The sequence below is a fragment of the Xiphophorus hellerii genome, chromosome 2, assembly GCF_003331165.1.
Source record: "Xiphophorus hellerii strain 12219 chromosome 2, Xiphophorus_hellerii-4.1, whole genome shotgun sequence".
NCBI lineage: Eukaryota > Metazoa > Chordata > Actinopteri > Cyprinodontiformes > Poeciliidae > Xiphophorus > Xiphophorus hellerii.
Genome location: NC_045673.1, coordinates 4,180,017 through 4,205,303, shown reverse-complemented (window position 1 = coordinate 4,205,303; position 25,287 = coordinate 4,180,017). Strand labels below are relative to the sequence as shown.

The window sequence follows — 25,287 nt, the reverse complement described above, 5'->3', positions numbered from 1 at the left end:
AATAAATGCACCAGACCTTCCTGAGTTTACTTGTGATAACTTCATTTATACTTATTTCATTTTTTGAAAACTATGATTGTTGTAGTGTTGATGTTTATTTATGAATAGAAGGAGTAAACTGAAGTCAAATGTAATTCATGAAAGGCTGTAATTTATTTTCTGACATCTGTTTACTTCTGACAGATTTGAAGAATACCAGATGAATAAGAGGATCACAAATGAACCTCAAATACATATTTTAAAAAGAACAAATGGTCTAATATTTGAATTTTATGTATAATTGCAAATTATTAAAAAAAAAAAAAAACGACTCGAAATGACTTGAAATTAAAGGTTCCTGACTTGAGACTTGACTCGGACTTGAGGACAGAGACTTGAGACTTACTTGAGACTTGCAACACAGTGACTTGGTCACACTTCTGATTACTGTATGTTTTTCTGGACTTTTGAATCTTATTAGATTATATGAATTGCATCTCTATAGTATTAATGTCATGTTGGAGTCTATGGATTTTCATATTAATTTTTTTATGTTTTTTAGAAAAAACGTGCAAAAGTCTGAGCTTGAAATATGGAAAATGTGGTAGAAAAAACTCAGAATTATTTTTAATATTAATCTCATCATTTTTATTTTTTAAAAAAACTTTGTGGATTTGAGATGTTTAAAATTTCCAAGAAAAAAACCCCTCAGAAACTTTGAGAATAATCTAAGAAAATTATCAGAAAAAAAGGACATTTTTGAGCTTGAAAAGCTGAGAATTTTCAACTTTTGGAATTTTGCACAGTCAACAGTTACTCATGCCTTTGCAATTTTGCACATTTTTTGTGGTTTAAAGAGTTTCTTGAGTTGCCTACCTTTCCTCACACTGATGTCTTTTTATGCACATTTTCTGTGCCTGTTCTTTGTTTTTCTTCTATTACCAGTTGGATTTTTCCAAGTATAAACTGAGGAATAATCAGATTAAAAGCATCTGAGCCCATGCAGCTTTTAAAAACACGAGGAGCAGGTTGGGTTAGGAAACGCTGTCCGTTTGCTCTACAACCAGGAGAAAACACTTTGTTGCATCAGGATGAACAAACATGGTGTGCTCCTTGGACCTGTTTGGATTCAGCCTCCCCGGCCACATACTGGACAGTGGAGGCTTATCAGCTAAATGTTGCAAAACGATGGCAACAGGGCACCCACTCCTCAGATGAAGCAGATCATGGATCCATTTGGTTCTGACAGATCGCTGTGATGAAGTTAAGATTTGGTGCCCACTGCCATCTTTGTGCAAATTTCACCATGTTAACAAAAGTGTGTTTATTAACGTCGGCGCATTAGGGCCACTGTTGATAGAAAAATATAAAGCAAATTTCTGCCAAACAGAAAATGTTAAAAAATTTTCTTAAAAAAAAAAAACGGAAAATTTTTTGACAAGTTGAACATTTTCTTGAAAAAGCACTGAAATTTGGAGATTAATCTCAGAAATGTTCTAGAAGAAACAAGGAAATTTCTAAGCTTCAAAAGTTACAAAAAAAAATTGCCAGAAAAATGTCAGATTTTTTAGATTAATTTCAGAAATTTGAGAAAAAAAAATTCTAAAATTGAAAAGTTTAACATTTTCTAGTCCGTAAACTTAACTCATTTCTTTTAATTCATATTCTTGTGCTGGACACCAAACATTGAGGGTTTGTTTATTTCAATTGACATTAAAATCTCAAGTTTCACCAAGTGACAATGTGAACCATTACAGTATTAATATTTATAGAACTGACAAAATGAAAAAGTCAAACTTTTAAGCCATTTGTTGTATCAGTTTCAAGCAGCAACTCCTCTGGACTCTGAAACCCAGAACCAGATCAGTAGCAGAGTCCAAACATCCTGATTGCAGTGATCCTCAGGTCTTCATTCTTCTGTCCTGGATGGTGAGGATGATTCCCAGGATGGGGAAACACTGGTGGCTGGAGGACAACTGGTTCTGTTGGGGTGTAGCGGAACTGGCTGAACCTCAGCTGCTAACGGTTGTAGCGCGACTTGGACTTGCAGGCTTAGACTTGATCCTGGTCATGTACAGGAGTGAAGACCGGCTCGTCCTCAGCGCCGGTACCAGATGAAGAGCTCCAGCTCTCCTCTGCAAACTGGTAAGAGCTGCTGTCAGAACCTCTGGTTCCACTGTAGTACTGAAATCCATACATACATCCATCCATTATCTGAACCTGCTTGTCCTTGCAGGGTCACACGCAGAAAGACGAACCCAGAAACAGCACAACCAGCTACTTTAATGATTAAATAAATAGATAAATAAAAAATAAGATAGTATTTAAAAAATGTCGCAAAAATAAATAATCTGCACTTGCAAACATAATTATTTTGAACCACATATTTCCCAAGCAGGCAGGTGAGTTTCCATTGTGATTTCTGCTCATTTTCTATAAGCACAACCCAAAATGAAAATTACTCACAGAACAAAACATCCAGTCCACATCCATTCTTACTTTACCATTTGCAGCCTTAATAAAAATATTAATTAATTTGCTTGACAGAAATATAAACTGTTTCAAGTTGATCATCTACAGTTGATGAACCTTGAGTCGTTTTCTTGTGATGGTTTCTCCAGCTACATTGTGTAACATTGAAAAAAAATGTTTTATGTTTTCGGATCAGAATTAGATTTTCACATCATTTCTCCAGTAACTTTACCATTTCTGCATAATATTTTCACCCAAATATTTTTCACTCCAGCCTGTGGAGTCTGACTTCTGAACCATGGGAATAATAAATAAAAAATAATTCTGTCATTTTCTACTCAGATTTAATGCACCTACAGGACTTAATACAAAGCCATGTGTAAAAACAAATTAATCCTATGTAAGAGAATAAAGATCAGAGCAATTCGGCTTACTTTGCAAAACACAGAACCTTTACTGTTTACCTAAACTAAACTATTTTTAAACCAATTCAATGAATGATAAAAGGAATGAAGTCCCAATCTGCTACAAATAAAACAAGCTTAGTGGATGAAGCACCAGCCGAATCCAGCTGTTTATACAGTCTGTTAAAATACAATGTTGAGTCTGGTGGTACCTGGACTGGATTTGGGTCAGAGAGCTATAAGAGCACAAACTGGAGCATTTCTGAAGGAGGATCGGTTCCTGCAGGAAGCGGCAGAGAGTAAACACAAACAGCTTTATTGTCTAAGAAAAAAAATAATGAATTTTAAATGTAAAAACGATTCTGTATAATTGCATGTGTGTGGAACGCTATTACTGTATGTCTTTGAGGTCAATTTTAATGTTCTCTACATTGTTCAGTGGTGCTGTGTATTAGAACAATACAGGATGTTTCTCTGTATTGTTCAGAACCGAGTCGTGCTGTGACCACGGCATGTCCGTGGAGCCCTGTGCGGGGTCACGGGGGTCACCAAAGGAGACACCAACCCATAGCAACACACAGCAGAGGTCAAGGTGTTATAGATTAACTGGTGGCTAAATTAACTGCTGGCGACATCTGGGAGAGACAGATGTTTCTGTGGGCGTGGCTTTTTAGGACCCTTTTACCGAACGAGGAAATAAACAATGCAATAAGCTTAAAAAACTACAAATGTTTGCAAAAATACTATCCGATTCCGTAAGACACCCATTAAGATCTCGGGAATAACTAATTAGAAAGACTTTTATTGGTCTAACATGGTATGTTGCCTTTTTTTTACATTAATCTGGAAAATCACCAAAACATGTAAATTACACAGAACTTGTCCTGATTAATGTGTTGCTTCAGAGGTTGAAACTCATCAAAGGAAGATCGAAATGGCTCTCAAGATGCCATAAACAGATCTCAAAGCAAAGATGAATCCCCTAAAGCCGACATAAATGTTGAAGAGCCATTTGATTAAAAATAAAATGTTTAAAAAGATCAATTGGCTATGTTGTTTTTCACAACATAGCCAATACTTAATATTGTATGATATTTGAATTAGATATCCACAGAAAAAATAGCGAAATCTTTTTAAACACTGTTTTTGTAACATGTTATAGTTTATTTCCTAGCTCATTTACAGAAGACATGGCTACCTCAGATCTATGTGGCAGTGTCATTTCTTCTTTATTGTTGATATTTTTTCTCGTAATTTAACTAAACATCTTTATTCTTTTCATCAAGTGACCCTAATACTCAACCTTAAGAGACAACGCTGAAAAAACAATTGTCTTATATACTTTTACATCAGAAATGGGTTAAAATCTTCACTCAAACTAAAATTCTGAAAGTGTCACCAGTTAATCCAAGTTTGCTTCCTAAAGCGCGGGATGTCTGTGAGATCAGAATCAATTACAGGTAGGATTATTGCACTTCCGTTGGCCGATAGTGGATAAAACGGCTCTCAGTGCTCAGCGACCGCTGGTACGAGTCCAGTTAGAGATGTCCTCTGATTCACTTTTTGGACCACTTTATTTTATTGTCTAAAAAAATAATATTCACTTGCTGCCAACATTTTGGAGGTAATATTGTTTAATAGGTTTGCCAGGCAAACTTTTAATTGTAAGGATATTGTGAAATTAGTAAATTGTACAGCTTTGCGTCTGCAGCCCAGTTAAGGTGCAAATGAAATAATGTAGCTTCCATTAAATGAGCAAGGAATTAATTTGCATGATATATTGACATGTTTGCAGAACATGTCAGTCAATATAAGACCGAGAAGATGTAAATAATCGTCAGTACTTTATCAATGCTGGGTGAAAGTACAAATTCTTACAGTTTAGCACAGTCTCCTTCTGAACTGTGGTATATTTTGGTGATATTTCAATATATTCTTGAATATTCCTTCACATACAAAGAATTATTGTTTTGATGAGATCATAGAGAAAGTAGAGACATTTTCTAATCCGTTTATTTACGTTTGTCGCGTTTTGATCAGGAAACGACACAGCCACCTAATTTTTTACAAATATCTGCGATGAGGACCCCGTTAGTTAATCCAGGTCTTAATATGGCTCGTTTTGTTTTTAAGTTTATTTCCCCTCGTCACCAACCTGCAAACTGGTTCCCAGTAGAGAACACACAGACAAATACTGTAGATATGGCTCATAATCTGTTGGTGGTATCTGACAGTAATGTAATAACGTTTATTATTATGATTTTGGTTGTCAATTTATATATCACCACCAACTGCAACATTGGCTGTTAACTTTATATCATTTAAATGAGATTTTATTCCAGTATAACTTATTGACATTACTTTACATTCCTCTCTATTTTGACACGTAAACACCACAAGCAACACCATCAGGTATGTGATTTAAATTTTATTAAATATGATGACACCAACCCCATTGTTTAGCGACACTTACTGTAGGTAGTGTCGCTAAAAAAAGAAAGTTCAGAAACAGTGAGGCTGCATTGCAGGATCTGAGCCAAAAACACAGACCAGGCTAGAAGTGTTAAGCAACTCACATTACAGGTACTTGAGAGTCAATTCCAATGTTTTTCTGATCATTGCTGGTTACAAACAGCAGAAACCTTCCACTTAGGTTTATATTGTGTCTATTCATGAGTTGGAATGAATTTATTCGGGTGAACCTGAATGTGAATGGGATTGTCGTGTTACTCATTGATCTGGTTATGGTCCAATGCGATGTTTTCGAAGCGCACTGAACGCTGCTCTGTAGAAACTTGTTTTGAAACATAATTTTCAAATGCAACATTAAACATATTTGCTTGAAATGGGATTTATAGTAAAGTTTTGCAAACGGTTTTGTCACACAAGTAGCATTTTTCAACAGGCATCAACACAGCCACCTACAATTCAGAAACAACTGCGTTGCGCATAGGTTTCAACCAGTTAATTTAGCCACCAGTTAATCTATAACAAAGGAGCCAGAACCGAACTCCACTGTGACCCCGGGGCCATTCAGACTCACAGACAGGATGAAACGTGACTTCCGGTGAAGTAAACGCGAGGAATTCAAAATAAAACAACAGCGTGACAGACAGCTGTACCTGAACGAACCGTCCCACGGAGTCCGGACACAACAGTAAGCCCACTCTCCGTGTTTCTACGGATCAACCTCCTCCACTGTGAGACTGTACTCTGCTGCGCATGCGCCAGTAGATACGAGGATGAAGACAGGGGGGACCCAATGACGTCAGGAGGAGCAGCAGCCAATCAGCGCTGCGAAGACGTTATCAACGGTATTTCTCGGTTAAAAAATAACAAACCAAAATAATATACTTATCTTTAACCAGAGAGTATAAGCAACAAGCAAAACACAAGCCCAACAAAATAGAATGCAATTTAAAAGATTTATTTTGGTAATTCGACAGAAAATCTGTTAAAATTTGACATGATTTTGTACAATTTCTGTCAATATTTTTCTAATAAACAATAAAAAGATATTTGAAGATAAAAAGGATCCAGACAATTTTAAAATAAGCAATAACTTAACAGAGTTTAAAATGGAATTTAAAAAGAGAATGATTTAAATTTATTAAAGAGCTGGAATGTTTGAAATCTGAATGAAATCTTCATGATGGTGAATTACCCACTTTTGTCATCTTTTTGAGTTTTTTTCTTTTCACCACCAATTGGGACTATTTTGATAGCCACATTTTTAACCTTTCTTGACTTGTGGTCTCAGACCAAACAAAGTCATTTTGAGGGCCACAAATGGCCCCCAGGCCACACTTTGGACATCCCTGTTTCATAGTGATGTTTTATTCATGCATCCTGCTTTAATCTAATGTAGAAAAATAAGAGCGAAACAACAATTACACAACATGAATGAAGACATTTTTTAATTACATCCAGTTTGCAAAGCAGCCTGAATCAAAAGACTAAAAAAAAGTCTAGATGTTGCAGGCAGTGATCAGCATTAACTGCATTATAAGTATTATTAAAACGCTGAGCTAAAAATAAAACAACTCGATGCTCAGTTTGCAGCTTTAGCGACTGCTGCTTCCATCTGCTGCAGCCTCTAAGGGTGAACGGCAGTGACAAAATCGACCTTGTCTTTCTTCAGTTTCTGCTTCACAGACTGGGTCTGACCCAGCTCCATGTACTCCTGCTTCTGCCTGTCGTACAGCGGCCAGTTCACCAGACCAGGACCATTAGGAGAGCTGGGGACAAATATAAACAAGGCAGACACAAGCAGAAATAAACAATCTGGATAATTACATGTGAAACAATGAAGAAGCTTTCAAATTTATTGTCTTATTTTTTTCAGAACACACAGCTTTTCTTCCATTAAATGTGCAAATCTTCTTCCACTTCTTTTGGTTGCTTAGGACGCCCTCTAGTGACTATTGCGGGTACAGTTCTACCAAAAACCCGCAGCTTTTTTCAGTTTGATGCGTTCATTATGACGTCATATTATTAGGATCATTAAAGAAAGGGGAAAAAACCAGGAATTAATTCCTGCCAAAAAACTAAAAAATTTGGAGATAATTCAGAAAGATTTTCTAGAAAAAACAATTAAGTTTCTGTGTTTGAAAAGTCTGAAATTTGGGAGAAAAAAAAAATCAGAAATTTTGAGAATAATCTTGGAGAAAGTCTATATAAAAAAAAGGAAGTTTCTGTTTCAAAAATGGAACATTTTCCAAGTTTTTTTCCAGAAAATTCATGAGATTAATGCCAAAATGTGAGGTTTTTTTTCAAGCAATTTTTTTACTTTTGAAACTAAGAAATGTTAAAGTTTCTTTTCTAGAAAATTTCTATAACAATCTAAAAAAATTTCAGTTTTTTCTAGCAAATTTTTGACTTTTCAAATTCAAAAATTTTCTTGAATTTTCTAGAAAGTTTTGATTTTATTTAGCAGAAATTTACTCATTTTAATCAAATAACTGAAAAAATATTCATAAATACTAAAATATTTATAAAGTAGATGAGCATTAGTTAACTGGTCAGTTTGTTTAGACTGAAGGAAATATTACACAAAACATGCACTAAAACTGCAAAAGTCTGAATTTCTCTGCACAATGCAAATGCAGTACTTGTATATCTACAGATGTGATCTTTATTCAGATTTAGTCTCAAAATCCAGCTGTATGCAAACCCCTGAGACGAGAATCTTTCTGCATCTTCAGAGTTATTGATGGTATTTATTTACTTGGCCAAATGTTCACTTCTTACCCAGTTCTGGCAAAACTTCCCCAGTAAGACATCATGGTCCTGGAAAACCTCTCATCCTGATCAGTGCAGTTGACTGAAGATGGAAAAAGAAGAGTTTTAACCACAGAATGAAGTTTGTTTTCAGATAATTACTGCTTTGAGGGAGCATTGGATTAACACAGCCACACTTTCCAGCAGAAAGTTTAAGCACTTCACAGAGAGTTGTATAACAAAATCCTAGAATAAAATCACATTTTTTAGAAAATATTTTTGATTTAGACAATCCCTTTTATTTATACCCACTTAGAGTGTTTTTACACCTGATAGTCCGGTAGACTCGGTTGGATTGGAGACCAAAACTGCAACATTTATTACACTTTCAACTGCTGATGTTCTCTTTCTCACTGCACTGTGTCAAACAATCCAAACCCTTTGGAAAAACCTGTTCTTCTCCTGACCTGTGGGGGCGCTGCACCAAGAACTAGTGAAGGACATGATACAAAAACTTCTGAAGAAGACAATTTTGCAATTTTTTTCTTCGCAAAATGTAAATGAAATGGTTTCGCTTCAGATTTTAGCTGTTGTATTGTTTCTCTATTGACTGATAAAGACAACAAGCCATTTCTCCCGCTAGTGTAAGACTCGTGGGTGTCCAGATACTGATTCTCCTTTGAAGAATAATCCACAGAAACAATTGAACTCTTTCTCAGTGTCGAACATTTTAATTTCTTTTCCGCTACTCCAACAGCTGCCACCAAACTCAGCTGTTCCCCAATGTTCACTCATCTCCCCCATCCGGGGAGCCTTTCAAAATAAAACATTTCCAAAACATTTTACATTTTCATAACTCCAATTTTCACTCTTACACTAGCATTTTACAGTATGTTTGTTTTAGTAGTATTTGCCCAGAATTCCCTGTGTTATAGTCCACTTCCTGCTCCTGGTCTCCGGTCCGCCTAGTGTTCACATATGTATTCAAACAGCATCAGAATTCTTTTCAACCAAACCGAGATCAAAGCTAACAGGTTCGATTACTTATTTATATCTCTCCCCAAAAAACTGACTTTCTAGAAAAACTGACTAGAGTTGGATTAAAGCAAATTAAACACGGCTGGTGGGAATGGACTTATATTCAAACTAATCCCAAATTGGACTCTGGTGCTTACTCCTGATATTTCCAGACATTATGCTAGTTGTGAATGGAAGATGACTTGACTTACATTCCTAACATCTGCAGATATAATGCGGGACAGCAAGAAAAAAACAACAATCGGAGGCAAGACTTCATTCTACACTGCAAAAACACAAAATCAGTTATTTAATCTAGTTTCTAGTACACTTAATATAAGACAAAACTAATTAAGCTTTTAAGCTGTGTGAAGTAAATAATTTCTTAATATTAATGAAAAAGTACAACTTCCAGTGGCAGATTATTATTTCACTTATAATAAAACATTTAGCGTAGTAAGATATTTGTTCTAGAAATCAGACACCAACTGGAACTGAAGCATCCTGCAGGTACACTCGACTAAAAGATGTCCGAAGTGGTAATCGTCATTGTGAACCTTGTATACTAACCAGTAATTCTGATGTGTCCGTTCCAGAAACATGCTCCAAACATGTAGCCGACGTCATCAGCGTGGTCCGCCTTCACAAAGCTCGGCCTGTTGGGCCTGGGTCTATCCGTAACGTACACAAACTCATACATGTACACCGGAGCGCCCGCGTCTGGAGCCAGGAGGAACAGGTGTGAGCAGAGATGCAGACCAAAGCACAGCAGGTCAGCCATCTTTGTTTCTGACCTGTGTGGTATCCGGCCACCTTGATGGTGGGCAGCACCATCACCAGGTCTCCCATGACCTCCGTGAAGGCGTCTCGGATGTCCTGTGGGGTTTTTGCGTCTTTCAGATACTCACCCACGATGAGATTGTTAGCTGCAGAGGCAGACTGAAACACAGACAGAGGTTCATAAATCAGTAAAAATCTGAGGCAAGGCTTGTTTCCATATTTAGAGTTCTTTGGATGCCCCAATCTGGGGTTTTCTACTTATAATGAGACATTTTCCAGTGTTATAGATGAAATAATCTGACAGTGGACTAGGACTTTTTCATCAATATTAAGGAATTATTCTGAACTTAAAACAAGCTCCCATATCTTGCTGAAATGTTACTTGTAGACTGTTTTATACGGAAGAGGATTAGGGCCAATGAAAAACAGAAGAATTTTAACTTAAATCTCAGAATTCTGACATTAAATTTCTGAGATCAAAGTCAAAATTCTGAGATTAAAGTTTAAATTCTGAGATTAAAGTCTGAATTATTTTCTCTTTTTTCAGTTGTCTTAATATAATTCAAGTGTACTAATATATTTGCAGTAGAAACTAGACAAAATTTTCTAGTTGTTTATGAATTTGCTCATCAAATTAAAAATAAATATCTAAATTCTAGCTTTATATAAGCAATTCTCACAATCTCACCCCTTTAGGATTAAACAAGTGGACCACTGCCAGCACTGTCTCCCTGTTCATGCCTTTTTCCCAACCACGAGGAGTGAAGGCCTGTGATCCACCAAAAGAGAACAAACCAGTCCAGAATACTTCAACATCAAACAGAGACAACTGGAACGTGTCATTGCTGAAACTTTAACGCCACCTGAGGCAAAATCCAGCCAAACTCATGGTTGGTGACGCCCATCATCACTGGGATGTTCAGAACTTCTTTCCTCTGGAGAAGATCATCAGATGTGCCGAGAAGGAATTCGCCGTCAACAGTGGCTCCGAGTATAATTTTGCTCTGCACACAAAATAGAAGCTATCTTGCTACAGAAGCAAGAAAAAAGACTCCCAACACAAAACCCAACAATCTCTCACAGCCAGAAAGGAATAAATAAGTTCTTACAAGTCTAAACAGGAAGTGATGCATGCCACTGAACCGCCATCTTGGTAGGCAAACGTAGTGCAAAGCATACTTAAATCATAGCTTTGAAAAAGAAAGTATACTGATACTCTTGACCAGACGTGGGCAGAGAACCCCAAAACTGTACTCAAGTAAGAGTAGCAGTACTTCAACATATTTTTACTCAAGGAAAGGTAAAAAGTACAGTTTTTTTAAAAATATACTTATAAAAGTAAATTTTTACCAAAAAAGTTACTCAAGTTAATGTAACTAGTTACCACCCAACTCTGCTCTTGACCAATGTGCTAGAGAAAGACTCTTGCATTGTGCATTGTTGTCATAGTAACTACAGTCCAGCTGTCATGGCAGTTTGTTACAGACACCTACCAAGATGGCGGTCAGCTACAAAGTTCCCTACAATCAATAACCTCTTAATCCTGTAACGCCAAACTTGAAATGAGTGTCTTCAATATTTCTACCTCTTCCTCAAAGTAGATTTGCTTTCCTCAAAAACCTACTACAAGAAATCCTCCTGACTTCGGCCATCTGGTGGAGGACGTAAGTATTACAGTTAATAGGCGGCAATTTTTGTTCGAGTCAGGTTTTATAAGAATGGAGATTACAGGAAGGGAAATGTGAAAGTAATAATTAATCATATAATGCAGAGTGGATAAAAAATAAATTAACTAAATAAACTGAAATAAGAAAAAGTATTTATTAGTTTATGATCCCTAAAATAACCACATTAAAGAACACAGGTGGACAGCCACAGTATCTTTAAAGGTTATTTTACCTGTTTGGCTACAGAAATTAATTCATCTTGAGTTTTCCCTCGGAGGCACCGGACCAGTTCTTCTGTGCTGCTCATGTAACATCCAGTAAGGTTGGCAACAGCCTGGCAATAAGACAGGAAATGAGGTCATTAAAAACACCGAGAAGCGAAGAGTCACACTGGACCAACATGATGCAAATACCAGAGAAGTGTGTAAAAGTCTTGAGCCATTTCTAATTTATTTATGTAAAAAAATGGGTCCAGATCAACATGGATGGAAATGTGAGACCATTCATCCATTCTTTCATTGGTCCAACCTTCCATCCATCAAGCTGGACTGACCAAAGGTCAGTCTGTGCTTCCATCTAACCATTCCTCCATCCGTTGGTCAATCGATCCATCCATCCATCCATCCATCCATCCATCCATCCATCCATCCATCCATCCATCCATCCATCCATCCATCCGTCCGTCCATCCATTATTGATCCTGATTAAGTAACTCTGAAATTAGATTCTGATGTTTGACCCTGGTTATATCTTAAAGCTACAGGACTCTCCTCTCTTCCCTTGTGACTTTTTCCTTTGCATTGTTTCCTGCCAGTGGGACATGCAGAGAGCAAATCCAAAGGAACAAATCATGGAGATATCCACCTTAGGAGTGAGTACAAACACATTCAAACGTACATGGGCCTGATTAAGAGGCTGATCCGAAGTATAGGCCCCAAGAGTTGCAACTCCACTTTGAAAGATTGCCTTGTGGAAGAGTCCTTTCGACAGGGGAGACAGAGTCTGTGCAGAAAGACACTTTTGGTAAGTTATCAGGAGGAATATAGTGATAAATATCCAACATAAAACAGTTTTAAAAGTGTGTGATCTCTTGAATTCCCCAGGAAGGAGTTTTCTTTACCAGTATGGATGCGCTGATGCCTCCTGCAGACTCCCCAGCGATTGTGACAGATTGTGGATCGCCGCCAAAGGCCTCAATGTTTTCCTGCACCCACCTGAGAGCAGCGAGCTGATCCAACAAACCCCAGTTTCCCTTGGCATGTGCATCTCCAGTGCTTCAAAAAAAGGAAAGTTCTTGCTTTAGGCAATCATTTGGACAACATCTGGACATCAGAATTTTCTTACCTCAAGAATCCCAGGATGCCGAGACGGTACTGGATAACGACTGTCACAACGTTTTCATATGCAGTCAATGAGGAAACATCGTACTGGGAGGCAGCACCTAAAACCAGACCTCCTCCGTGGATCCACACCATCACCTGAATCACAACACAAGAGCCTGAAGGTGTCAGCTGACCTTTGGATATAGGAACTACAGTTTATAGCAGCATGGGGCGAAGCCCACACTGTCTACACAGACTCAGCCCAGACTGAGGTCGATATTTATGTTTACACATTAACATCAGTTGAGCTCAGTGAAAATGTGATTGGATAATCAGTATGGGTTAGGGTTAGCTGTCCTGCAGTTTTTAGATGTGCCACAGGTACAAAACACTGGAATGAAATGCCTTAATTATCTCCTTGTTGTGTAGAAAATTTCTCCAGAGCCTAATTATTCTATTCAGGTGTGGTGCAGCAGAGGCACATCTAAAAGTTGCAGGACAGCGGCCCTTGAGGACTGGAGTTTGAAACCCCTGGTTTAAAGCAACAAAAAGCAAGCTATATGCTAATGTCCCTTGTTTTTCTTTCCTTAGAAAGTTCTCAATGTCCACAGCTACTGTGTTCAGAGGAAAGTATAATTCATATAAGATATGAAGTTATCCAATGAATGCATGACAACTCCATATATTAATTAGCTTTTTTAAGTAATTCTGGATCAGTTTTTCCTTTGTTTAGCCTTGTCTCTATCCTGGATGGAGTCACTGACAGGGTTTCTTGCATTAATTTTGCGTATACTCTCTCTTTTTCCTATAGAAAGTACTCTTCGCTCAGTCCTATCTGTGTTTAGCTGGGTCCCTTTCCTGGATTTAGGAAATGACAAATGTTTTCCTGACATCTACTTTCTGTACTTTCCTTTCTGATCTACAGAAAGTATTCTTTGCTCAATTCTTTACCGCTAGTTGGGTGTCTTTTGGGCATGTTTTAACAAAACACTCCAGTGTTTCTTTGTTTAGCCATGTCTCTATCCTGGATAGCCATTGACAGAGGGTATCCCACCATTAACTGTGTGTACTCTCTTTTCTTTCCTGTAGAAAGTACACTTTGGTTCTAAATGTCTCTTACAAGGACATTCTAACAAAATACTCCAGCCTCAGTGTTTCTGTGTTTAGCTGTGTCTCTATACTGAATGGAGGCATCAGCTTTAAACTTTGTGCACTCTCCTTTACAGTAAGTCCTCTTTGTGCATTTCTGTATCTCTTGCTGTGTCTCTTGTGAGTAGATTTTAACAAGGTACTCCTGGTTCACTGTTTCTTTGTTTATCTCTGCAACTGTTCAACTCACCGGCAGCTTAACTTCTGGCGTGGTTTCAGCTGGAGTGTAGACGTTTAGATACAGACAGTCCTCTGAAACCTCTGGCACCGAGAAGTCCATAGACATGGCTATGGAAATATTTATGACTATTTCTCGATCCTGGACGCACCTGAGAACAGATGGACACCAGGAAGCAGATTCAGACATGAACAAGAGTCTCTGGGATAACGCTGATTTGTTTGGTGGTTTGGGGTTGTTACATGGGGGGCTGCTGTGTGCCGTCTCGTTCCCCCTCCCAGGGCTCCGGGCTCTCTGGGGCAGCGAACCGGAGGGGCCCTACAGGCGGCTTGGCGAAGGGAATCCCCAGGTATTGCTTCACCCTCCTCTCTGTGCCTTTTACAGTCACATATTCTCCTCTGATTTGGCCACTTTTCAGAGAAACCACAAGTTCGCTGCTCCCTAATGAGAACAGAGACAGGATATGATTTTTCTGTTTTATTGAATCAGTTACTCTTTTCAAAACTGTAAAATTTGGTTTGGTAAAGTATCACAGAGAAAATGGCCTCCAAAAGGTTTTAAAATGATTCATTTAAATTTCAACATATCATTTCTTTCTACTGAAAAAGAAATTGCTACCAGACAGTAATGTAAATTGTACGGGCCAATTTATTTTAAGGGTGTTTTATGAGAATGTTCTAGTAATTTAAAAGTATTACCTGACTATACTAGGCTGTTAAAGGGTTTAGTGTTATTATTTTATGCTTTTTATTGTTGTTTGTGCAAGTATGGTTAAATGTATCTGATTGTCAACTGTGAAACTCAATAATGTTGTTTGTTCCCACTATGCTTCCTCTCTGAGCTGTTAAGAGTTCATTTTTATCAGCTTTCTTCTGCAGGATAAAGACCAAAAACGTCTCCAAACTGACTCAGAATTGGTTCATCAGATTCAAAATGGCCGCCTTTGGCCCTATAATTAAATCCTACAGAAAACATGTGGCTTATCCTGAGAAACTGCACAAGTTCCAACTTTGTAAAATATTATGGGACGAAACAAAATGTTGAACATTAATAAACAAAAAATATTTTTTAAATATCAAAACTACCTTTTAGATTTGAGGGTTTTTTCAGTTTCAAAACTTTATTGCTTGTTTGTAATCTATATTTATGATCTTGCTTTCAAGAGACTCCTGCTCAAAAACAGCAGCAAATCATAAGACCACATTTATTAAAATGTAATTAAAATAATGCACTATGAATAATAAAGGAATAAAAACAACAAACCCACAGGACTAAAATAGAACTCGATATTATTCAAAGCCTTTAAAAAGAAATGCCTTTGAGGTATCTTTATCATTTCCAGGAAATGACATGTTGTACAGCCAGCAGAAAAAATATTAACCAACACTTAAAACAGTAAAATATGATTAAAAAATAATCACAGTAAAGACATAAAAACATAACATTTAATTGATACAACAGTCAACAAGATGTATTTAAAATGATGGTAACAGCAGATAAAAATAAATTTCTATATTTGTTGGTTCTGCAACTTTTTTCCTTATTTTAAATAATTTATACCTGATTAACAGTGGCCTTAAATACATTAAATGCTCCATATGCACTTTTCTTCCTTAAGTTGATGCCAATATGCTTTGAAGGAACTTTTACACTTTAAAAATTATTTGTTAAAGTTTCTCTCAACCTATTGTCATTTTTTAACTACAGGTCTCCAGCTTCAGAGGCTGTTTTCATTTTCAGGTTTCAAAAATCTTTTTATCCAGCAGCAAAAACAACATGTCTGACTTTACAGAGTGAGAAAAGTGTCACAATTAAAAGTTAAAATCCTTTTCCTACCTGGTGCTGGATGTGCCGCCACCATCAGCACAGGCAGCAGGAAAACAACGAGCAGCACTGTTCTCATCTTGTGCAGCCAGGAACAAAAGACAAAGATTTACAGTCGGTGTTCAGATATATAAGCCTGCTGTTCTGCCCCTCCCCTCTGGTACCTTCACTATTCACATACAACAAAGTCCAGTAACAGTCGGGTCTTTGTATACAGAATGTACTTTAATGATTTAACGTCTATGCATAAAAAAAGACCCATCCTGCTCTCTGAACCCAACAATATTTACACATGTATGATCTCCCACATGGACAGATTTGAGGCACAAACAGTTTACAGGCCGGTCACATGTCTTGGGAGAACAGATACAGAAACCTTAGGTAGGTTTGAGCTGCTGAGTCATGCTGATGTAAAAATCGGAGGTGGTCCAGATTATTTAGACCAGGGGTGTCAAACTCCAGTCCTCAAGGGCCGCTGTCCTGCAGTTTTTAGATCTGCCACAATACAAAACACTGGAATGAAATGATTTAATTACCTCCTTCTGGTGTAGATCAGTTGTACAGGTTGGGTTAGGAAACAGGTTGGGTTAGGAAACGCTGTCCGTTTGTCTTATAGGAGAAAACACTTTGTTACATCAGGATGAACAAACATGCTGTGCTCCTTGGACCCGTTTGGATTCAGCCTCCCCGGCCACATCCCGGACAGTGGAGGCTTATCAGCTAAATGTTGCAAAACTAGGGCAAGAGGGGCATGTATCACTCAGAACGTTGGCTGACTTACGTTCTTGTTGCTTCAAGCTGAGATCTGAAACCGTTTCCTGCAGGAAGAATAAAGATGTTAAACCTGAAACATGAAGATCTGGATGAAGGCCGTGACAGGAGAGAAAATGGCTTTCGTTGGCGTCTGCAGGGGCGGTTCTTACATGAACTGCGCCCTGGGTTCGTCCTTCCTACATGTGCACCCACTCCTCAGATGAAGCATATCATGGATCCATTTGGTTCTGACAGATCCCTGTGATGAAATTAAGATTTGGTGCCCACTGCCATCTTTGTGCAAATTTCACCATGTTAACAAAAGTGTGTTTAGTAACGTCGGCGCATTAGGGCCACTGTTGATAGAAAAATATAAAGTAAATTTCTGCCAAACAGAAAATGTTCAAAAATTTTCTTAAAAAAAAAAAAAACTGAACATTTTTTGAAAAGTTGAACATTTTCTTGAAAAAGCACTGAAATTTGGAGATTAATCTCAGAAATGTTCTAGAAGAAACAAGGACATTTCTAAGCTTCAAAAGTAAAAACAAAAAATGCCAGAAAAATGTCAGATTTTTAGATAAATTTCAGATATTTGAGAATAAAATTCTAAAATTAAAAATTTGAACGGAGTCACTATCAGAGGAATCTGAGGTCTATCCTCCACTAACAGCAGCATTATGAGGTGAGTCTAACATGGCTTTAATCCAAATTTTGCAGGCTTGTGTGGTTTTCTTTCCTGCTGATTGGTAGCATCACTTGTGCTGCTCAAAAACCAGGTAAGATGACATGAAAACTGTAACAAGAACCTTTATGGTACCAACTCAAACTGGCTGAGTGGGACCAGCTGCTGCAGAGGAACCAGAACCACCAACATGGACCTCCTCTCAGAGCATTGATCTGATCTCTTTCCATGTACAGATCAATGATGGTGTTTAAGGGCTGGTGTAGGAGTTAAAACCAATCTGTTTACAGTTTCCTTTGATTAGCACTAAATGGAACATTGATCAGCATGTTTGTGTATTGATGGTCTTTATCATAGCATTTGACAAAATGTAATATTTGCTTGTCTTCATAATGTGTGACTGTATATTGTGTTAGTGTTTCAGCTTAAAGTTCAAGGCCTTGTTAAATGTTGGTTGGATTCGTCCATTGATTTCTTACTCAGACTTTTCCTCTGAGCTCTTTATTAACATCTAAGATAGATAAGATAAGATAAGATAAATCTTTATTGTCATTGTCACAAGGACAACGAAATTCAAAGGGTGCCATCAGTCGGTGCACATGCCCAAAAACAAAAAATAACTGTCTCACAATTCACACACAATGTAAGAATCAACAAACAACTGGCAAAAAAAAGAAAAAAGAAAAATAAGAACAGCCACATTCTCATATTCATCATTCATGATGATTAATGGTTGTTTTTGATTGCATTTAGTTTTGTTATTGCTATCGGGTAAAAACTGTCTCTGAGACGGTTGGTTCTTGTTCTGGTTGCTCTGTATCTTCTGCCTGAAGGCAGCAGTGTGAACAGAGAATGTCCGGGGTGAGAAGTTTCCTTTGTGATGTGTTGTGCTTTTCTTAGACAGCGGTCGCTGTGCAGGTCCTCCAGTGAGGGGAGAGGGCAGCCAATGATTTTTTGGGCTGTATTCACAACCCTTTGGAGAGCTTTCCTTTGAGCCGTAGTGCTGCTGTTATACCATACGCAGATACAGTAGGTCAGTATGCTCTCTATGGAGCACTTGTAGAAGGACACCAGCAGCTTCTCCTTGATGTTGTTCCTCCTGAGAACCCTCAGGAAGTACAGTCTTTGCTGGGCCTTTTTTATCAGCTTGAAGGTGTTCATGTTCCATGTGAGGCCCTGCTCAATGTGGACCCCCAGGAAACAGAAATCAGCTACTCTCTCCACACATTTTCCCCCAATGGTTAGTGGTGTAATGTCCTTTTTATTCCTCCTGTAATCTATTATGAGTTCTTTTGTCTTTGAGTTGTTGAGGAGCAGATTGTTCTCCCTGCACCACTGCAACAGCCGCTCCACCTCACCCCTGTAGGCGGACTCGTCGCCTCCTGAGATGAGCCCCACCACTGTGGTGTCATCAGCAAACTTGATGATGGTGTTGCTGTGGTGGGCAGAGGGGCAGTCTGTTGATTTATTACTGCATAAATTGAACTACAACAAGAAAACTTGTTCCAGTGTGCTTTCTTGTGCAGTAATTGTTTAGTTGGCAATTTTACAACAGACTTCTTTCATTTACAGACCCAGACCCAGAATGAAGCAACCAGTGGCTCTCTTTGTCTTCCACTGCCTCTTTTAATAATAACTTTAGTTAAATGTTCTTAAACATATTTCATAACAAGTGCAGGTTTTAGCAGTTTTTTAATGAAATATTCACGTTTGTTTATTTCTTCAAAAGACCTTATATATAAATGTAAATATTTTCATGTGGTGATGTTTAAGAAATGTCCACTAGATGGCAGCAGTTAACTTTGGTGGCAGAAACAAACTCAGTCTTCATCTGTTTTTAAATGAACGTTGCAGCAAACGCGGGAAGTTTTGTTTTAGCTTCTCTGCACTCTGTGTGTCTGTCTTAAGTTTTATTTTTTAATTGTTTTCACAAGGTCAATTTTTAAATTGTCCCTAAAACAAATGATAAACCACTTTCTTTAACTTACTTAAAAAAATTAATCAATTTAATTTTTTTGCTTTATTTAATTGTGAATTGAATCATACATAGTTGTAGTATTCATATGTTGCATTTTGACAGAATTTTCAGATTTTTATATAAATTCTTTATTTCACTTGATTTAACTTGAAATGTAAATACTTTAAATTTAAACTTAACTTTTAGCATTTTAATATAATTATTTGACTATAATTTTAATATATTATTTTTATTTTCACGGCTTGAAAACGACGCCTTTGCGTGGACCAATAGGAGTTGAGTGCGTCTTGCTACGTCAGACGTACGGGATGACGTAGCTCCTCCTCTCGTGCTCCGCCTCTGTAGCCGCACAGTTCATCTGTACTAGCGCTGCGGCTCCACTGGAAGCGGCTCTCCGGCTCAGACTCCCCGCAGGAGGACCAGTGGGCGGACCGGTGAGAGGAAAGTTGACAGAAACCAGCAGCAGGAATCCCGCCGAACTCCGCGGAACCGACGCTTTCTGACGGTAAACAGCTCTCCGACGGCCGCTAACGGAATAAAAGGAACCGCGAAAACGGAGGACAAGGTGCGGACTCAGCGGCCACAGGTAGCCCCAGCTGTCTGGAGGGTCATGCGGATCTCTGAGCTGTGAACCGCCGCAGACGAAGAGAACGAAGCCGCCACCAGAGGGAGGACCGACGGACGGAGGAGGAGAGCCAGCATGTCCCGGAGAAAGCAGAGCAAACCCCGGCAGATTAAACGTAAGGAACCGACAACTTTATTCCTCCTTCGTGCTGTTTTTCTTATGGGAATGTTCCCAGAGAAACGGAATACTGGGAATTCAACCCGGTAACCACGGCGCTGAAGCTGGTGTCTGATGTGTAGCTGCTGCTTCTGCACTTGGATAAAGGGATATTCCACAAAATATTAAAAACCGAACCCAGATATGAAAAAGTTTAACTCGTGAAACCTGGATTGGCTTATTCTGAGTACATCAAAGCAAATAATAATCTGTGAAAGTTTTATTTCAATGTTTAAAATCTAAATGATGCAGTATAATCAAATCTTAGTGTAAAATGTAATTTTGTAAATGGTTACACAGATTGTAGAGCGTTTTCAAATAATTAGTCAAGCTGGATCAAAAGTTAAAGGTTATAAATGCTAAAAAAAAAAGCATACAATCACCGATTCTGGGGATTTTCTAAGCAAGATTGAGGTTTTCAGATCACAAATTGTGATTATTCTGCACACATTTGGGATTAGATGAAATACTCCAATCATTATCGATTTAGAATAGATAGTTTTGACTATCTAAATAGAAGTTCACTTGCATTTTAAGGCTTAACAGACCACAAATCGTGTTTTAATGAATTAATCATTTTTAGATGAACCCAGTCCGGTTTAAAGGAACCGAATCAAAGCCTAACTTCAGTAAATCTGATATAAAACCATTTCTGAGGACCAAACTGAGGCAGAACCGTTAAACTGAGCTCAGCTGCAGAGTTTTTTCCTCCCGGTTTCATCCCTGCCAGAGCCTCCCTGTCGGTGCAGGAAACTTTTCATTCCTTCCTCTCTCTCTTTCTCTCCGTGTTCAGCCTGTTCTTCTGTGTTTTTGTCCATCGGCAGCTGAGCTGAATGTGTCGCCGCGGCTTCCTGTTTAATTCTGTTGTGGAAACGTCAGTGTTCTCTGAAAAAGCCGATGTGAGGAGAGATAAGGCAGCGATCCGATGTGAGCTCAGATAAAGATTAAAATTGGATCTTTATTTTTATTTTTTTTATTTGTTTTCAGTTTCAGGCTGCCCCCCTCCCCCCCCTCACCATCCCTTCCTCCTTTCTCCCAGAGATGGGGGCTGCAGATAGGCCTGCATGGCTGATCTCAGCCGCTGATAGCAGCTCACAATCGGATCTTTTTTTTTTTTTTTCCCATCTATCCTTTTAACTCAATAATGCATCTGGGGGCCGCTTGAAAGGGGCCCTTTTTCTGGTTCTGGTCTCCGAGCTTTTCCTGTTTATAAGACCTGCGAAGCTTTATCAGGTGGTAACTGATGTTCAGAGTTGATAGAAGAAGAAGAAAAAAGCGCATTAAAAGGCTTGTTGCGCACGGAGTTTTAATGAGCTGAGGAACAGTTAGGAGGCTGCAGCTGGAAGGTGTCTTATCTGTCTGTTTGGCTTTTTTGCATCGTTGATTGTGTCACCCTGTCCTCAGAAACCTCCTGTCTGCTGGCAACACTTTGGAAGTTTAGTCTGCATGATATCACCTCGCAGAAATGCCTTCATGTTTGCAGCCGTAGAGGTCTGATCGCTGTGATCAGATCCAGCGCGCAGCAGGTGCATTTCGCCACGTAGGAGTTTGTTCTCTCATGAACTTTTCAGCATTTAGTCAACTTTACATTTTATTTGTTTTTTGCACAACTTACGCAAAGATTTCATTTTTCTCCCTTTTACAAATAATCTCAAACGTGTGGAGTGCTTGTGTAATTCATCTTCTCTACTCAAACCTTTTAATTAAATCGTGTGTAAATCTTATAAACAGAAAATTCAGGATATTTGTTTTTAGACACGGAAAACTCTTGGTCTATGTTCACACATTTTTTGTTGCTCGTGCGACTAATTGGCAATCAGACTTCTGCGTTAACAAACCAACCCGCATGCGCAGAAGAAGAACACTGACGTCACTCAGCACTGCTCTGTTTACGGAAGTAATAGCGGACTCCGCCTTCTTTGGATTGATTTTAAGGTTTATTCAGCAGTGAGAGCCAAACGTATTGTCTAAAAATCATAAGACGAAAGAAGTTAATAAAACATAAAAACAGCTAATAGAAATAACCTTCTGACACATTTTATAATTTCATGGTTATCATTTCCAGCCAGTGTTTACGTCCAGGTTGATCTGGCTTCTTCTGGTGCAGAATTATGACACATTTCTCATGCTAATGACATAAAAGTCGGATACAATACATATTTGATTTACTGTCATATATGAAAGTGGCAAAAATTATAGTTTTTTTGGGGTGGAAAGATTGGAATTTGATCTATCAGACTGTCATAAAAAAGTTGGACATGGGCAAAAAATCAGGTTTGGGCCATATTTGCATGATGTTTGAGCGTGACCATAGTTGAGCGCTCCATAAAAATGTTTGGGTTTTTTTTGGCAGGGTGGTTAGAAGAAAGTAATTGAAATAAGAAAGTAGAAGAGGTTCAGTTTGCATTTTGCAAGTAGAGAACACTTCAAAAAATGTAAAGAAGTCGGTTTGCTCAGATGAGACCCAAAATTCAGCTTGCACTCCAAATTACCCTGAAAATACCACTGCTACTGTGAAACATGGTGGTGGCAGCATCATGCTTTCCTTCATGAGAGGAAAGGAAGTTGCTCAGAGTTAATGGGAAGATGCCAGAATACCTGAGGTGGTGCAGGTTCACTTTAAAACAGGACAACAACCCAAAAAAATGCACCTAAATGGAGCTGCAAGCATAGAAAGGCCTAGTCAAAGTCCCAACCTAAATAGAGTTGTGGAAAATTTAGAAGATTGCTGCTTGCAGATGCTCTCCATCTGATCTGAAAGAGCTTCGGGGGATTTACAAAGACGAATTGCAATAGACAATTTACGTTAACTTATGGGAGCTGAATACAAATGTACTCCACACTTTTCAGATTTTTGACTGTAAAAAATGCTGAAAACCGTGACTAGTTCTCATTCACCTTCACTCCAAATTAAAAGAGCATTGAGGTTCAAAATGTGGCAGAAGGGAGGCCCAGAGATGAAACTCTCTTCTTCTTCTTCTTCTTCTTCTCCTTCTTGAAGCGTGTTTCAGAATAAACGCTGCGCCTCCTTTCATAATTGATTCATGTTGTTGTCAGAACATGCTGATGGTTGTCTGTTAAACTTCCCCCCGACCATCGTGACCTTTGCTGATATCTGGCTTTATCTCTGTAGATCCTGAAGATGTTCAGCTTCCTGTCACGTAAGCAACAAATCTGAGAAAGTAGATATTTGACTCAAATCACTTTTAGCTGCTCACAGGATCTGCAGACGCCTTCGTAATGAAATTCAGTGTTTTTAAACGTTATTTTTTATATACGACTGTTTGGGAATAAACTCACCTGCAGCTTACTGCTGGTGAAAATAAACATCTGAATTTTAAGTAAAAAACCAGAAGATTTTTGATGAATTATTTTTGATGTAAAATAGTTTGAATTCTTGTTGTTTTTCCTTTTGGTTTGAACAAAGATTTTCAAAATCTAAGTTTGGTTTTATCCTTTTTTGTCTTGTTCTTAGAGGTTGTTGCTCTAAAAATGCTTAAATCAGCAGGATTTCACCTCTGTGTTTAGAGTTGTTGCTTTGCAGATGGAGACTTTTTCTGTTTACATAAGATTTTAAATAACACATTTATCTTAATAAATTTTAGATATAAATGTTTTTCTTTTATTAGCCGTGTTGTTTTTCTGTTTTGCTTTCACTTTGATGTTATAGTGAATACACAAAAGGGAAGCTTTTCACTCAAAAACAGACTTCGTCATACCCACTAATTAAAACGGGCTAAATAAAGTTAAAGGTTTTTAAAGATTGTTTGTTGGTGGTAATAAATTAAAACTGATATCTTGACCAGCAAGTTAGGAAACTGTACATCTTTGAAAATCATTTCTGCACATTTTTAATAGGGCAATGCTAAGAAAAATAAAAAAATATATAAAATTATGAGAAAAAAGTAAAAAAAAATACAATAATAAAGTTGTAATATTTTGACTTTATTCTCATATTATTGTGACTTCATTATTTAGCATTATTAACTTAAAAAATGTCAAGAAATTGTTGCCTCTCAGTGCTTTCAACTTGCAGATTTTTGACCCAGGATTCAAAAAGTTGTGACAGCGCTGTGTTGGTTTAACCTAAGACCATAAATCATAAAGATTTTTTAAATTTTTTATCTTAAATGCAATCTTAAATTTATTTTTTGTACAGTTTTGGCTTAACTATTGCTCTGAATATGTTGTTCTTTTAACAACTGGCCTTTTTTATAGTCTGCAGACTCTAGTTAACGATTAATCGATTACTAAATTAATAAAAAATTATTTCAATAATCGATTCATCACGATTAAAGTGATTATTTCAGCCATAATTAACGTTTTTTTACTCTAAAGTGTGTTCATACTTGTGCAAACAGGTTTTTGCATCTTCGTTTTTAAACTTTTTCGGTGATGTAGATGCTAAAGCGAGCAGAGCGCCGCCGGGTTCTCATCCAAGTCCAGGCTTGATCCCTCCTCTAACCCCTGCAAGGATTAAGTAGGTGGACAAAATTAAAGTCGGCGTTCCCATGCCGGAGGGGATATAAAGTCCCTCCCAGGAGGTCTGGACCCGATTTCTGTAGCAGAGCTCATCATATCCCTCAGACAGAACCAGGAAAACTTTCAGACGAGGTTCAGTTTGTTGGATCTGGTTTCCCTAAGCCGATCCGGGACCATTCAGCCTTCAGATTCACAGAAGTAGCCACTGATTTCAGCTGCAACCTGCTCCGTGTCACTTCCTGTTTTCTCATATCTGTTTCCATTTAGGGCAGCAACTAACGATTATTTTAGTAATCTGTTATCCTGTCAGTAACTCTGACGATTAATTGGTTAAAAAATTGGCAGCTTTTTCTTTTAAATGCAAATAAACAATTTTATTTATTTATTTTTTATATAAATAAATATTTTATTGCCCAAAATGCAAAAACGTAGCATTACTTTACTCTGCCACATGAGGAGTTCTGGGTACAATACAGTTACAAACCAAAGTTTTTTTAAATCATAAATTCAAAATGTATAAGTTTTTTGTACAGTTTTGGTTTAATTACAGCTGTGAGTGTGTGGTTCTTTCAGCCCTTTTTGAGTCTGTTTACTCCACT

The 25,287-nt window shown here is 37.9% G+C and overlaps 3 protein-coding genes across 3 annotated transcripts in view; 1 reads left to right on the top strand and 2 right to left on the bottom strand.

Annotated features, from left to right (window-relative positions):
* The window catches only part of kiaa0513 (KIAA0513 ortholog), a 47,138-nt gene extending 41,064 nt beyond the window's left edge, over positions 1-6,074 (bottom strand). The window contains exon 1 of the mRNA XM_032580944.1: positions 5,978-6,074. The gene's annotated coding sequence lies outside the window, so the exon portion shown is untranslated. The remainder of the gene's footprint in view (positions 1-5,977) is intronic.
* Positions 6,075-6,556: 482 nt separating this feature from the next.
* LOC116731243 (fatty acyl-CoA hydrolase precursor, medium chain-like) lies at positions 6,557-16,132 on the bottom strand. The gene is made up of 13 exons (XM_032580910.1): positions 16,025-16,132; positions 14,431-14,629; positions 14,201-14,339; positions 12,884-13,017; positions 12,660-12,813; positions 12,437-12,541; positions 11,772-11,873; positions 10,736-10,876; positions 10,561-10,641; positions 9,887-10,031; positions 9,663-9,812; positions 8,106-8,178; positions 6,557-7,093 (listed from the first exon to the last, which is right to left on the bottom strand). The coding sequence occupies exons 1-13, from the start codon at positions 16,089-16,091 to the stop codon at positions 6,952-6,954; spliced, it is 1,632 nt and encodes a 543-aa protein (XP_032436801.1). The 5' UTR covers positions 16,092-16,132; the 3' UTR covers positions 6,557-6,951.
* Positions 16,133-19,773: 3,641 nt separating this feature from the next.
* zfpm1 (zinc finger protein, FOG family member 1) overlaps positions 19,774-25,287 on the top strand; it is a 117,064-nt gene continuing 111,550 nt past the window's right edge. The window contains exon 1 of the mRNA XM_032580858.1: positions 19,774-20,165. Within this exon, the coding sequence (XP_032436749.1) occupies positions 20,126-20,165 (40 nt within the window). The 5' untranslated portion in view covers positions 19,774-20,125. The remainder of the gene's footprint in view (positions 20,166-25,287) is intronic.